The sequence below is a fragment of the Cyprinodon tularosa genome, unplaced genomic scaffold (assembly GCF_016077235.1).
Source record: "Cyprinodon tularosa strain WSP-4 unplaced genomic scaffold, ASM1607723v1 ctg338, whole genome shotgun sequence".
NCBI classification, from domain to species: Eukaryota; Metazoa; Chordata; class Actinopteri; order Cyprinodontiformes; family Cyprinodontidae; genus Cyprinodon; species Cyprinodon tularosa.
In genome coordinates this window covers 652,726-667,850 of record NW_024039050.1, presented here as the reverse complement: position 1 = coordinate 667,850, position 15,125 = coordinate 652,726, and the positions used below count along the sequence as shown (strand labels likewise).

The window sequence follows — 15,125 nt, the reverse complement described above, 5'->3', positions numbered from 1 at the left end:
GTGCAGGATTTTGCCTTGCAATCGGAGGGTTGTCGGTTCGTGCTCTGGCTTTTGGTGTACTGCAGCTTTGCTTCCGTCAGTGAGCCCCAGGGCAGCTGTGGTTACAGTGTAGCTTGATACCATCAGTATGTGAGTGAATGGGTGAATGACTGAATGTAGACTAAAGCATTATGATCAAGCCCCCTGACTTCGAAAAGCGATATTCAAGTACAGGCCATTTACTATCAATACAGTTGGCACTTGGGCCTTTTGGCATCCCTAGCTGCTGCTAGTGTCTGAGATAACCATAAATCATGAACTTTATTTGAACTGCTTTTTTCAAGTTGAGCTTTCTTATTACCCTCCTCTATTGATTAACTTATCTCTGTTCCAGGGAGATGTACCACAGGCTTTTAAGGTAGCTGTAATTAAACATTAACCTAAGAAACTTTCTCTGCATCCAAACGACTTGGGCAATTATAAACCTATATCTAATCTTCCTTTCTAGTCTAAAATGCCTGAGAAAATTGTTTCTAAAGTGTGTCAGCACTTTTACAAAATTTTTTTTGGTCAGGTTTGAAGGTTCATCATAGCACTAAAACAGCTCTGGTAAAAGTCACTAATGATATTCCCATGGTCTTAGATAATAGACTTCTATCTGAACGTGTCCTGTTAGATCATAGTATCGCACCCTGGATAGTGCTCTTACTGCTGACCTTATATAAAGGGAATAAATTGGAGGAAGGAAAAGGCCTACGTTTTCTAAGCTTTTATCGCATTAAAAGGTATTAGATGTTAAGTTCATCCCTATAATATTTCTTTATATTTCAGAGGAACTCTTATTATTATAGATTCTTAGGTATTGAAACAATCAGGTTTGAGAATTGTCAATGACCTAAGAGCTCTATGAAACTGGTATGCTCTGACCATCTGGTCCACTCATGTAACAGATTTTAACCCAGTCGCTAAAGAATCCTCTCTGTTCTAAAATACAATAATGAATGATCACTCTACACTTAACAAAACACCAAAAGTACAGTTGTTTCTGGCCAGCTGTGACATTTTTACAGCTTGTTAGAGCTCTTGGCGCTGCACAATGACGTTGCACCACCTGTGACCCCTCGCTCTAACATTGACTTTCTGCTTCATGAAAGTCCCCATAGCAAAGTTCTTGACAGGAAAGTATATAGATACTTTCACTCACTGTATTTGTGCATGGGTTGTTTTGTCACTAATTGTTGAGAAAACCAATCCGTCGGCACAGTATCTCAAATATCTCAGCGATGCAGAGAAGGATGGTGATCACAGTGAAGGTGTACATTGCACTAAGGAAGATGGTTTTTTCAAAGTGTTCTGGTACCATGCACTTAGTCACGTTGAAGGCCTTTTCCAAAGCGCTGGCATCACAGACGTAAACTGGGTGAACCTAAAGGAAAACATAGAAAAGTATGAGATAGTTGGGATGAGGTTTTTGGTTGCATCGGTCCGTAGCACTCGTGGTTCATTCAAAATCTAGGTTCTGAAGTTAGAAAGAGGCAGAGGCATTTCTTGCAAGAAATAAGGTTCAAATTTGTCCTCAGACGGACAGATAGGGCTCTGACTGGCCAAAGCTCAGTACATACTTTTATACAGCAACTCCAAATACGCACACTCTCCCTTGGAACTATCCCACCCCTACTGAAAGAACTTTTTCACACACGAACATTTGGAGGAAAAACAACTTGAGTCCATCAAGGCGGTTCACTGTTAATATATCTTTCACTGGCCAGATAGATCTCCTCAAAACAACAGTCGCCGCCTTCATGCCATGAAGGAGGATGTGTGAACTCATTCTTATCTCTCATGACCTTGGTTTGGAGCCTGTGAGGCTAAGAATAGACATACCTCAAAATTTTTTACTCCACAAGGTCATGTTGTGAAACTTATCTCAAAGAGAGGCTTTCTTCATCCAGTCTACCAAACAATCCATACTTGTTCAGTCTGTTTCTAAGCCCTAAGTTGGAGCAGTAATACATCTTTTTTGGAAATTTTACATCTTTTGGTGAAGTGACCGAATTTGAGAACTAAAATGCCAGATCTTATAGGAGAGTTTTTTTTGAATGGATGATAAAAGATGTAAAGACACATGGAAAATTACAGACCTGAAAACCAAAGATGTGGCTCTGTAGCCAGAAGGCAATGATCTCTAGAATGATGCGTAAAAGAACAGAGATAATGTAGAAGACAGTGTAGATGGGCCGTTCAAGAATTTCCTCTTGGTCTATGCTCTTACAGGCTGCATACAGGTGAAACCAAGCTCCAGGAACCAGCACCGTTACCAGCTGTAAGGCCCAAAAGACCTGTAGAGAGAAGAAATATAAAGGGACAAACTAGTGTTACGCTTATTGCCTTGCTGAATGTATGTCAGTTTGCATTTTGATCCAGTTTGGATGTTTAAAGCTTCACTATTCATTTACATTTCTTGTTTTCTTAAAATCATTGCAGTTTAATGCTGTTACTATAATTCTGACTGTGTGTGTTTGAGAATTTTCCTTAGATGACCAGAACTTTCTCTGGTTCCAAGCCGCAGTGTAGCTTGGTCCCACCTGTGGTGTTATGGGTCTGAACTGGTTGTAGCAGAACAGGTTGAGCTCTCGGCGATCCGGATCGCAGCTGAAGTGCAGAGCCTCGTTTCCGTACACTGCGAAGCCCAGAACACCAAGGAAGAACATCCGGACCGAGCCGAAGAACAACGTGTGGAACTGGCCGATCACTGTAGGAGGCCTGAGCTGGAATTTACCCACACACAGACGGATACACACAGATCAGTCATCGAGACCAAAAAGGCATTAAGTATCAATGACATTCTGAATGGACCTGATGGACCGTTATGAAGCAATAGCAAGATTTGACACATCTGGTTTAAATTTATTTTAAAGGAATTACAGAGAAAGTGTCAAAATGAGAAATGTTTGACCGATTAGCCCCTCCCCCATCAGTTGCAGAGTACTGCCAGTCAGCTGGCTGAGAGAAAGCTATACTTTTGCGGGCAGAAAAAAGTTCATCCTCAGAAGCTACAATAGATGCATTGATGGAGTGGAAACCAGTGGCCGCCGGCCCATAGGGGGCGCTGGGGCACCGCCCTCACTGATAAGAGAGAAACGTAAAATATATTTTTACAAATTAACTCATAAATGTCAGTTTTACTCTCTAGAGTGTGTACCTATAAGCAAAACAAATTATATAAACTACCTTTCCCTACCTACTGTCATTCATTTGTGGATTTCCACAGACAGACTCCTACCGTCTCTGTCTTGGGGCGCTGATCAGACTGCCCCACATGTGCAGAGAATCTGCCAATCATGTACTATTGCTAGGTCAATTTAATAATTTAATGGCCAATCAGAGTCTCAGAATTTTATGGTCTTGGGGCTCTGAAAATACTGCCCTTTAACAGGCTTCTGCACCCAAGCGCAGGTGCAGACAATTAGAGGGACGATGGCGAACGTAACGAGCGAGGTGCAGCTTCCACCAAATTCGGTGAGATCCTTATTTATCTACCCGTTCGCCAGAAGAACATCCCTGTTGTAGGATATGAAAATTTCATGTCATGGTTATTGTGACCAAAATCATCACTGTTACTGTTATTATATAGTAAATTAAATCATTACTGTTAAATTGTATTTATTGTCCAATTGTTTATTTGAATTCTTATTCTGGATTAGTTGGAGACATACACTAGGCTATATCAGCCCCACCAAAAATCATTTTCATCAGCCGCCACTGGTGGAAACCAGAGGAACACTAAAACTATCATAATGATATATAATATCTAATATCAGGTTTGATTTAAGAGCTAGCCTCTGAATGGCATATAAATTTGAAAACTATAGAGAACACTAGTAAAATATAAAAATAGACCCCATCAAATATTCATCAGTTGTTTATTCTCTATGTGTGCTTAGTGTATCAAATCCAAACAGTTTCTAAAGTCCTTCACTGAGGTTAGCAAGTGAATAGGACTACTTTCTTTACAACCATCTCTGTTGGTAGATTTAGAGTCAACAGCCAGACCATAAAGGCAACTGTAGTTGATATTTGCACGATATTTAATAGGGAGGGCGATGCTCTCTTCCACAGCTGGTTCAACTGATTGCGTGACTCTATATCTGCTGATGTCCACAGATCAGTTAGAAGCAACATCTGCTCCAGGTTAAGCCATAAGGATAGGAAGAAGCCACATCTGTTCTTTCTCAGTGTCTGATCCAAAGGAACGTGAGAACACTTAAACACGGCGGTGTTTTACCTTCTCTTTCTATGTTTAGGGCCGAACAGCCTAATGTTAGAAAACTAACCACTTTTTCCTTATGAACAATCTGTTAAAAATATTTAAATGAAGGTAATTAGATGGCTGTGGAATCAATTAAAACTTGGTACCTTTCACTGTTCTGGATGATGATGTGAGGCTCTCACGCCTCGGCTACCTACATCCACACACCGTTAGAAAGAAGGAGAAAACTGCTTTTGTCTGTCAGATAATCATGGAGGCCCTGAGCTACACAGGCTGAAACAAAAAGCCATTCAAAGGAAACAGCTCTTATCTCTAATATGACCACCAACTACCAAAAAACAGCTCAGGATGATGCAAAGCAAACAGAAACCCAGTCATCACTCAGCTACAGGGAGACAGCAGCATCCTCTCTGGAGGGTCGTCGGCTCGCATTCATCCCATCTACTCACACATCCTTCATAGAAGTTCTTGATGTAGTTTAATGACATGTCTTGCTCTCTGATGTCCCCTGTGTGATTCCAGGGTGGCTTCGGGCCCCCATGGTCAGGACTCCTCCACCTCTCTCTCTCTCTCTCCTCTGAAAACCTGTAGCCTTTTATCTCTCCACAAACATCAACTGAACCATTCAGTGAAAAAAAGACAACAGGGACGGGGGGGACAATAGGTTGGGGGTGGGGGGGGCCTGTGCCGCCTGCATTATAATCCCCACAGAACCCAGTCAGCAAAAAAACACTCCTGTGGCACACAATGAGGGAAAACACCTGGTCAGGTGGAACTTTGTTGTCTTTAACATATAGAGCTTCAAACACACAACATAGATTTATATTTCAATAAAGAATCTAATTAACAGGAACAGTTTCCTCCTCCTGCTTGTTTCATATATGTTCTTGAATTGGGCAGATGAGTCCATCAGCATCAGAACACATAAACACACACAGCAAACACCTCTGAGGTCGCAAGGATTTACAGAACCAGAACCAGAGAAGAAGAGAAAAAGTCCACACACCAACCGGAATCCTGGCGGCGTGTTGTTCATTCCAACTCTTTTTTTCCAAACACAGATCCCAGTCTCATCCCGGCTGCTGTACAGTGAGGGCCACAGCAGCAGGAGGTCAGTTAGGGAGAGCTGAGACAAGGCACTTCCAGCAGGACTTTCAAAATAAAACAAGGAAACATAGAGTCAGAAAATCTGACATTTGAAGCCCCTGAAATAAAGCTTTCCAAACAAAACCTCTATATGTATACCTGTTTGTGTGAGCTGCTGTTTAATCATCATAGTGAGGAACATTTTTCCCCCTGGTTTTAGTATCAAATTTAACCAAATTTAACATTCAAACAAGTGTTACAATCTTATATTTATCCAAAAAGTCTTTTTAATCTAGTATTGAGACCGACATACTCAGCAGAGGCAGATTTAAAATATGGTTTTAGTTGTCCTTTTAAAGAAGTCGTTAAGTCTGCTGATCTGATAGTTGGAAGAAGAGAGTTGGGAATTCTTTGGGCCCTAAAGAAAAGGCTCAGTAGTTATCCTACTGCAAAAAATGGAAATCTAAATGAGTAATTTTTGCTTGAATTAAGTGCATTTCTTCTTAAAATGAGGAGGTAAGTGGAACACTTTGCCAATGGAACTAGACAATTTACAATTAAAATAAGAAAAAAAATTGCTTTGTCTTATTTCAAGTGCATATTAACTAATGATCTCATTTTAGGCATAAAAATACTCATTCCATTGGCAAATCATCTCATTTATCTGCTTAAATTAAGGGTAAATACCCTTGATTTAATAATTTTTTTACTTATTTCCAGATGGTGTTTGCAGTGCGTACATTAGACAACTTCATCGCCCTGATGGGGGTGTAGGAAAGTAAAACTTCAGTGTTTTAAATTGGTGCCTGTCCATGCAAAGCTCGCCAAGTCTTCCATCTTGACTAAAACCAGTCAAGATGCATTATAATTGGAGTAACATGAGAGACCTTTTTAGGATCAATCAGGAGCCAAACATTATTCTGCATAGCCTGCAACCTGGGAGGTTTTATTTAAACATCAAGATGAGGTGTGGTAGCATAATTATCACTGATGATGTGTGATTTTATCACACTTTAATATTACCTGCCTGTTGCGTGTCAGAAATGATGTTTCCCCCAGTAGTTTATCTAATTAGGACAGTTCCTCTGTCCGGATATATTCAATTCAATTCAGTTTATTTTAAAGCGCCCATTCACAACACACGTTACAGTTCACCAGATCATCCAGTCAAATTGATTCAAAGTTTTCTATCTAAGGAAAACCGGTTGATTGCATCGACTCATTTACTCAAGGGCAATCCCTCACACCAACCATGCTTGTAGCGACAGTGGAAAGAAAATCTCCGTCTTAACAGGAAGAAACCTCCAGCAGAACCAGGCTCAGTGTGAGCGGCCATCTGCCGACACCGACTTGGGTTCAAGGAGACAGAAGCAGACACAGAAAAAGAAGCAGAGATACAAAAGCTGTGAGCCGGCTCCCATGTCAGAGGATGAAGAGAGCACATCCAGCCAGTCACAGTCAGAGAAACAGGACTAAACTGAAAAACAGGTCCATCTCCAACATCTATAAACAATATTTAGTTATCATCAGTGATGAGAGTAACGGCATTACTAACGCCGCTACCTTTTTTAGTAACGATTAATCAAAATTATTACTCTTACTGTAACTATAACGCAGTTACCATTGCCGACACCCCGTTACTGCACGTTACTCAAGTCGCACAATTAACCTTTTTTCATGATAGGACTCGTGCGTGCGTCATGAGAGAGGGGAGGATGGAGGGGGAGGAGGACTCCAACAACAAAACAGCGCTTTCCAGATGGAAATACTGGTGTTACGTCGAGCTGCGTTTCCCCATCAGATACGGTTTCCCCTGCATCTCCGCACAGTGCGGCGGCACGATTCACCGCGCAAGCGACAGGAAACGCGCATGCTCGATGAAGGCGCGTAACAGCCTTCATTAGCCTATATGGAGAAAGGGAGAAATATGGATGAATGGATGGATGGATGGATGGATGGATGGATGGGTGGATGGAATAGATAGATCGATAGATATAGCTACATGTTGCAGTATCTATAACAACCCAAACACAGGATTTCAGAATTAGACATCCCCAGTTATTAATTTCATACACTCGCAAAAGTAACGCAATAGTTACTTTTACTACTAACTAGTTACTTGTATTGTGGAGTAACTCAAAAAAAAAAATGGAACATTATTGATCTCACATTGGAGTAATTTATCTCTGCATTTAACCCACTCCCTTGGGAAGCAGTGGGCTGCCATTGTGCGGCTGCCGGGGAGCAGTGTGGGGTTAGGGGTCTTGCTCAGGGACCCAGGGTGGCAGTCTGGGGGAGTGGGGGATCAAACTCCCAATCGCAGGATTGAAAGCCCTATGCCCTAACCACTTGGCCGCCACTTCCCCTCAGTTACTAACTCAGTTACTTATTGGGAGAAGTAACCAGTAACTATAACTAATAACTTTTTCAAAGTAACGTGCCCAACACTGTTTATCATCTTCATTGTGCATGTGGCAAAGGTTTGGGAATGGAACAACAACATCTACAAACATGTGTGATGTAATGATGTGGCAGACTGGAGTTGAGTACAATTTCTATCAGAATCTGTTGTCATGTCTCATGGTTATTTAATACATATACGTTATTGAGTGCTATTTAAAGAGTTTGTCCAAATTGATTTCTTTTCAGGAAAAGTAACCGAAGAGAGAAAGGTTCAAGGTGTAAACATAGAGCTTTCCTTTAACAAATGTTTAAGGAATTAGACTCAATTCTAACTCGATTCCAACCCTGTTAAAGTCAACCTTTTTACTCACTACATCGTTTTACTTTTTTTATTTTTATATATAATACATATTAGACCAATGTTTGTTGGGGACAAGTATAACACATTAAATCATGACCTACAGGTGCTGGTCATAAAATTAGAATATCATGAAAAAGTAGATTGATTTCAGTAATTCCATTTAAAAAGTGAAACTTGTATATTATATTCATACATTACATACAAACTCATATATTTCAGATGTTTATTTTGTTTAATTTTGATGATTACAAATGACAACAAATGAAAATCTCAAATTCATCATATCAGAAAATTAGAATATTGTGAAAAGGTTCAAAATTGATGGCCCCTGGTGCCACACTCTAATCAGCTAATTAACTCAAACCACCTGCAAAAGCCTTTAAATGGTCTTTCAGTCTAGTTCTATAGGCTACACAATCATGGGGAAGACTGCTGACTTGACAGTTGTCCAAAAGACGACCATCGACACCTTGCACAAGGAGGGCAAGACACAAAAGGTCATCGCTAAAGAGGCTGGCTGTTCACAGAGCTCAGTGTCCAAGCACATTAATAGAGAGGCGAAGGGAAGGAAAAGATGTGGTCGAAAAAAGTGTACAAGCAAATGTGGTGGTTTTCAATGGTCAAAAAATCAGGACACCTTCAGTCGATCATCTGATTGCCCACAGGACGGGAGAAGAAGCGTTTATTTTATAGATCAAATTCACATGCTGTCCTCAGTACACGTAACACAGCGCTTCACATTTCAACAGAACACATCTAGCTTTTCTCAACTCCTCATTCAAATCTGGGCGTTTATATAGTTTCAACATTGCACTGTGTGGATGTATGTGCACGACTGGACGCTCTGATAACATTTCCTGGAAGTTCTTGGCTAGTGACCGGATTGCGTGCGAGTGGGCCTAATGATTTTGTTTTTCCAGACTTATCCTGGCAGTCAAGCCAAGATGAGTACGTGGCCTCCAGACTGCTTGCTCTGTGTTATCAATCATTGTGAGCTTAAGGTCACGATGACCTGAGGCAACACAATTCGCTTCTACATTCCCTCCTGTAGTTCATTGAAAATGAAGTATTAATGAGAATTTGCATAGTGATGGTAATATAACGCAACTAAGTGCACTTACGTGTATATGAATTTCGAATGAAACGGTATCTAAGTGTTACCGACGCAGCCCAGTATGGATGCAAGTTGAGAAAAACAAATTAAAAGTCATGATTAATAACAAAACTAAAGTAAATAACAAAACAGAGTGAATATTACTGAACCTTCAAAGAAAGATCATCATTTTCCACATGGCCATGATTCGATTAGTATGGGATCGAAAACCCCTTGTTCGTCCTGTGGGCATCTTACTCTTTCATTTCAAACTCATGTAAGAGGAAACTATCCCATCGACCCATGCTTCCCCCAAACATCCATCCTTCCTCCGGCGTCGGCCGTAGCACAAATCGCATCTTGACCATGCTACTCATGATGATCTGTGAAACCAACACTGTTTGAACCATTCAACCCAATCTTGATATTAATTGATATGTGAAGGGTAACTATTCAAAACATTTCAAATAACTCGAACTTAGTTATAGTGTATTGTAGTATATAAGCTATGTAAATGAAAGAAAGGAAAAATTAAGTAGGTCAGTCAGTCAATAGTCTGAGTCTCCAGTCCTCTAAACAGCCGCCCATGTATAGCTTACCATGTAAAATAATAAGACAGTAATACAGATTATAATGCAAAGCAATGGCATGTTACAATCATCAGGTTTATATTTACAGAATACAAGAATAATCAATAATTGTGTTGTCTTCTTTCCTGTTGAAAAAAATCAAAAATATAGTTCTTTCACTTCAGGGCTCTGTCCTTGGCATTTAAAGGCATAAACACAGGATCACAGGTTCCCGCCTTTCGTATTTTGCAGGCAGAAGTTGAAGGTTTGCAGTCTTATGCCTGGAGTCACCGGTCTTTACAATCCATCCCCTCAAAATGAGTAAGACAGAAAAACCACAATTAGTGTTCTTATCAGCAAATATAAACTAATCATAGAAAATATTATTCCAATCCTATTGTTGTACGTAGTGTTTGACTTATCTAATTCAATTGGAGAAGGATCCCATTCCCTCCTGTGATGCTTTCATCACATCTGGTCCTCTCGGTCATCCATCTGCTGGTCGTCCCTGTTGTTGCATTCTTTCGACGTGCAGCTAGAGTTCGCTGGTCCTCTTGTCCTTTCATTACTGTTTGATGTACCTCCCTTAATACTTGAGTTCAGTCAGTCTGCTCCTTGGTTGTCCTGGCCCCCTGGGCCTCGCATATCGTTCATGTGTCCATGGCTTATGCTGATCCAGAGTAAGGGCAGTCCTTGTCCCAGTGTCCTTAAATCTCACTATCAGATGTTATCCTGCGAGGAAGGAAAAAAAACTGACCAGTATCTTGAAACTAAATCTAGAGATGTAACACATCCTGTTTTTCATGAGTCCAGTTTCTGTAATTAATGTTCAAATTAAATTAAGAGAACTTTTAATTGTTGCAGTAAAGTCCCATTGTCTCTTGGTGTATCTTCTCTCTTATCTGCAATTATTAATATTTCCAAATATCCTCCAATAATCTGTAAAATTTAAATCTCAGAGAATTAACCTTTCTGATAATAATGAAATAAATCATGTAACACGATTGTAGGACTTCAGATTGGACCTCAGGCCAAAACAACAAATAAAATAGTCTATCTTTTTTAGGAATCATCTTACCTGTTTAAAGAAACATGAAATAAATTACAATCATCTTACCTTCCTAAGATAACAAAAACAGGAGAAAACTTTACTCAAAGAAAATGGCAGTCCAATCCTACTGTGCAATCGGTGTTACAGCTTCAAATCGCTCCACAATACTTTCAGGAATCTTGTAATTTAAATACTTGTTAACACAGCTAAGTGTGAGATAAATACAATGAAACTTCATCACCTTTTCTATTCCTCTGTAAGGTCCTTCTCATCACAGAGTTCCTGGGTCCTTTTCCTCGAAGTGCATCAATCCCCAATTATATGTTAATGACACAAGGAAAGAAAACAAAAAACATGAGTAAAATAATTATTTGAATTTACAATGCGACCCTTAAACAGGATCCTCCTACATGGGAATTAGATTATGAAAGAAAAGACAAGAAATAATATAGTCAAACCGCTCTCAGCTCTCAGGTGTTCTTTTCAGGCTCCATAGCGTACCGAGGCTCAGCCATTTTGTCACAGGGTGGAGGCATCATCTGGGGGCAATTTGGTGATCTTTGCCCTAAAAAATTTAAACACTGAAAATATTTTTCTTATTATCTTAGCCGTCTGTTCCAATTTTATTAACCAGGGTTTTCATGCACAAGAGTAGTAAAAGTACTAAAGATTTTAGCAGCATAGTAATAATGAGAATATAAGCAAAAATCCTTTTTCCTCTGGAAGCAAGTTGAGTGCCATCCTACATTATTTTTAAATACAATCTGCATTCTGACTTTCCGTGCTTTATAACAACATTTGTCAATGCATCTAGATTTAGGATTTATTGGACAGTTTATACACTTGGATCACATAATCTCACACATAATATTCCTGAATTCAAATCTTAAGGTGCTTGTCCAGTTGTAAAGCCTGTTTTTATTTAGTATTCTACTGTTAGAAATGTATTAAGAACATGTGTGACAATCTGCGTTACATATTGGAGACAGAAATTATGTTTAACTTTTCATCTCATTTGTGTAAAGTCTGATTTCTAAATGAAACTAATCCTTGATCTTGCAAACTCTGCAGAGATACATTTTTATTTTTACTTATTCATAATGTTTATTCTGTTAAATATTAGTTGGCTCGGTGCAGATAACTAGGAATGTAACCCTTTTCAAGATTGTACGTTTCGTCTTGGATATTCATAAACAAGTTAGTGTGTGCACTTTAACCTTAATCACTCTTGTAGTTCTCTGCCAAGCCACAAAAAATAAAAGGTTGTTTTCCTGTGGACGGAAGTTGCTTAATCAGACTGGAATGCAGAGTGACTTTTCCTGTCTCTATGGAACACGCAAGAGAGAGAGACGGACAGAAAAAAGTCTTTCGAAACACAAAGATATTTGAGTAAGTATTACATACTTTATTCGGCTTTGAGCTAGAACTGTATTTAGTCTGTTTTAGCCTATAATCTGTTTTAAGTCTTTTGTCATCTTCATTTAGGATTCTGATCTGTCTCTATATTAATCTTTAGTGCAGTAAACAGTTTTCATTCTATGCTTCACGTAGAATCATCTAATGTAATCTAAAGCATAACTAACCTCTTACATCTATTAATATAATCAGTTCTTCTCTTCTTGAACCAGATCTGCTTCTTTGTTCTGTTTCAAGCTCATATATTGAATTAAATACATGTTGCTCTCACTTTAGGATGTAAGAGTTTTATTCAAAATCCAAGTAACATTTTGTACAAAAACATTGCAAACATTATTCTCTATTTCTGTATCTTACTGAGTAAACAGCTAGTCCTGATGCTGGGGGAGAGAAAAAGTCTAACTTAAATAAACATCCTGGATTATTATTGTGAAGCTAGTCTGAATGTTGATTTCTTAGTTTTACTTAAAGTTTTTCAGAGGTACATCTAGTGCATTATCTAAGGATTCATAGAATCTTTATTTTATGGAAATTCATTGTCTTTAAATACTGCATAGGCTCCTGCTGATTACATTTTATTTTATGTTGTAGACAGTCTTAATTTTAGTTTTCCTGATTTATTTACTTTTTAGCAGCTTCTTTTGCATTCTCTGATATTTATATTCCATATAGCTTTCAGGTACACATGTTAATCTTACATTGTACTTTGTGCCTAGATAAACACTAGGAGATTCTTATTGAATGTTTCTATTTAATTAATTTGAATCATGACCTATTCTGACATAGTCACATAATTTTCACGTGTCTCTATCTTCTGATTTAGTTCTTAATACTATAGACTGTTTGTTTTAAATCACTGAATTTGGGAGCACATCTAAAGTATCAGCAGCTGAGCTCTATGTAATATCCATTAATATTTTCCTACCTTACTATGACATTTGGCACAAACCGTGAGTCTTCCTTCAGAAAAGGTTTCAGGTTTAGCAGCGTCTGTGAAGAGAAACTTAAAGCAGAATAATTAGTACGTTGTTAATGCAGAATGTGCAAATTTAAAACCTGGTCCACATTGTGTCCTGCAGTAGGGAGGCTGAGCCTTTGTACTTAAAAAATAAAACTGGTCTGGAAATGTTTGATCTTTCCCATTCAAACCTTTGATCAATTAATACATCATGTTTATCAACCTTAACAGAGAATATAGTCATAATGAAGAACACTGATTTGTAATATTTGAAATAACATCTGTAGATTCACTGTTGGCTGAATCTTTACAAATCATAGCTGGTGGTTTTTCAACTTAACTGTTCCAAAAACAAACTAAAAGTAAAAGAAAGGTTCAAACAGCATCCCATAGGATTCAGGATGTAACCGTTGTAATGATTTACATAGTGGCAATTAGTAACATATTCTGAACATTTTGAAGCTTATTAATTACTGCTTTTAGTTTTCCCAATATTGATTCAGTCTTTGTGAAGTAAACATCAGCAAGTTTACACAGAATGTCAGTGTGAGTTCTGTCCCCCAAAGCTGGAAACAAGTTGTTCTAAGATGAACAGAAAAAGGAAAAGAAAAGAAAGGACAAAATCTTACTCTAATGTTATTAACTTATCGAAATCTCAGTGTTACTTAATTCTAATTGCATGAACTGATCAGCATGTTTTCTCTAAGTCCTAAAATGTCTCTACTAAGTGTGAATTGAGATATTCTTCCTCATGCTGGTTCTAAGTCTCATAATGTGCTCAGCAAACTTCACATCATTCTATATTAAATACTGACCATATTTTGTTAAGCGTTTGTTTTAGAAAGTATCTGAACCAGAACGTAATGCATTATGATGTTACAAAATAGTTTTGCTATAAAGAAAATCATGACATTCAAAGGTTTGGAATGCAATTTTATGTTAAGATAATCACAACTGCTCTAAGGCGTTGAATACTAATTTTGATTGTATTCAGTTTTCAATAGATGCTTTAGAATTAGAAGTACAGTAAAAGCTATAGGTTGTTTTGTAAGACAGAATAGAAATTATTTTAGACACCATGTAAATGTAAATGTTTTGCTGATCTCTGTTGTTGCACATAAATAAACCATAATTCACTTACTCTGACCATAAAGCTGTGTTAATTTGAGTATCTGATGTGTTTGGCTTTTTGCAGCTTCTTCACGTCCAGCAACCAGCGACAGAAACATCTCCTATTTTGGCCGAGTTTATTAATTAATTGAAGTTTTTATTGATCTCAGCAGTGGCTGCCATCATTGGGCACCAGAGAGCAGTCAGGGTTAAGGGTCTTGCTCAGAGACCCAGAGTGGCAGTCTGTGGAAGAGGGTTTCAAACTCGCAACCTCAGGATTCCAAGCTCTATGCCCCAACCACAAGGCCAGCACTTCCCTCCAAGTTTTTCCATGTCAGCTGCAGCACTTTCTAGTTCTGCCAGTGTTCTTTGCTCGAGCCACTTCGGCTAGATGACCGTGATTCCTCCAGTCTCCGCCTCATTCGGTCTCGGCTGCACGGCTTCAGTTCAACAGGCTCACCTCGGCATTTAGTGATCAGCTGGTCACAAGTCTGGACGACTCTCATGCAGCTCCGAGCCCCCCTGGGCTCAGGGCACCGTATCCTAACCTTTCAGCCAAACTCATCTAACTCCTGTGTCTACATACCATTTTCATTACTCTGTAAAGTGCCTTGAGATGACATGTGTTGTGAATTTGGCGCTATATAAATAAACTGAATTGAATTGAATTCAATTCAAGACAAGCACAATACTGTTTTAGGTTTAATTAAATTCTCCATGTAAATATTCTGCCTTGTTAATTGTTTTATGAAAAAACAATTTATAAATCATAATTTTCCCATAGCAAAACCACTTTCCAGCTTTTGCTTCAAGGTGTTAAAAGGACTTC

The 15,125-nt window shown here is 38.7% G+C and overlaps 1 protein-coding gene and 1 long non-coding RNA gene across 5 annotated transcripts; one reads left to right on the top strand and one right to left on the bottom strand.

Annotated features, from left to right (window-relative positions):
- Positions 1-539: 539 nt before the first annotated feature.
- On the bottom strand, positions 540-5,374 carry gje1 (gap junction protein epsilon 1). Of its 4 annotated transcripts, none has more exons than XM_038294299.1 (4): positions 5,256-5,374; positions 2,565-2,747; positions 2,121-2,318; positions 540-1,405 (listed from the first exon to the last, which is right to left on the bottom strand). In XM_038294299.1, exons 1-4 carry the CDS (start codon positions 5,283-5,285, stop codon positions 1,211-1,213), a joined length of 606 nt encoding a protein of 201 aa, XP_038150227.1. In that variant the 5' UTR covers positions 5,286-5,374; the 3' UTR covers positions 540-1,210. The 4 variants fall into 4 exon arrangements, with proteins under 4 accessions (XP_038150227.1, XP_038150229.1, XP_038150225.1 ...); XM_038294301.1 differs by having other exon boundaries at positions 5,260-5,335; XM_038294297.1 differs by lacking the exon at positions 5,256-5,374 and adding an exon at positions 4,699-4,848.
- A 6,697-nt stretch (positions 5,375-12,071) lies between these two features.
- LOC119789413 lies at positions 12,072-15,085 on the top strand. Its single transcript, XR_005281580.1, has 2 exons — positions 12,072-12,201; positions 14,382-15,085. It is a non-coding gene; the product is annotated as an uncharacterized LOC119789413 (long non-coding RNA).
- The last annotated feature ends 40 nt before the right edge of the window (positions 15,086-15,125 follow it).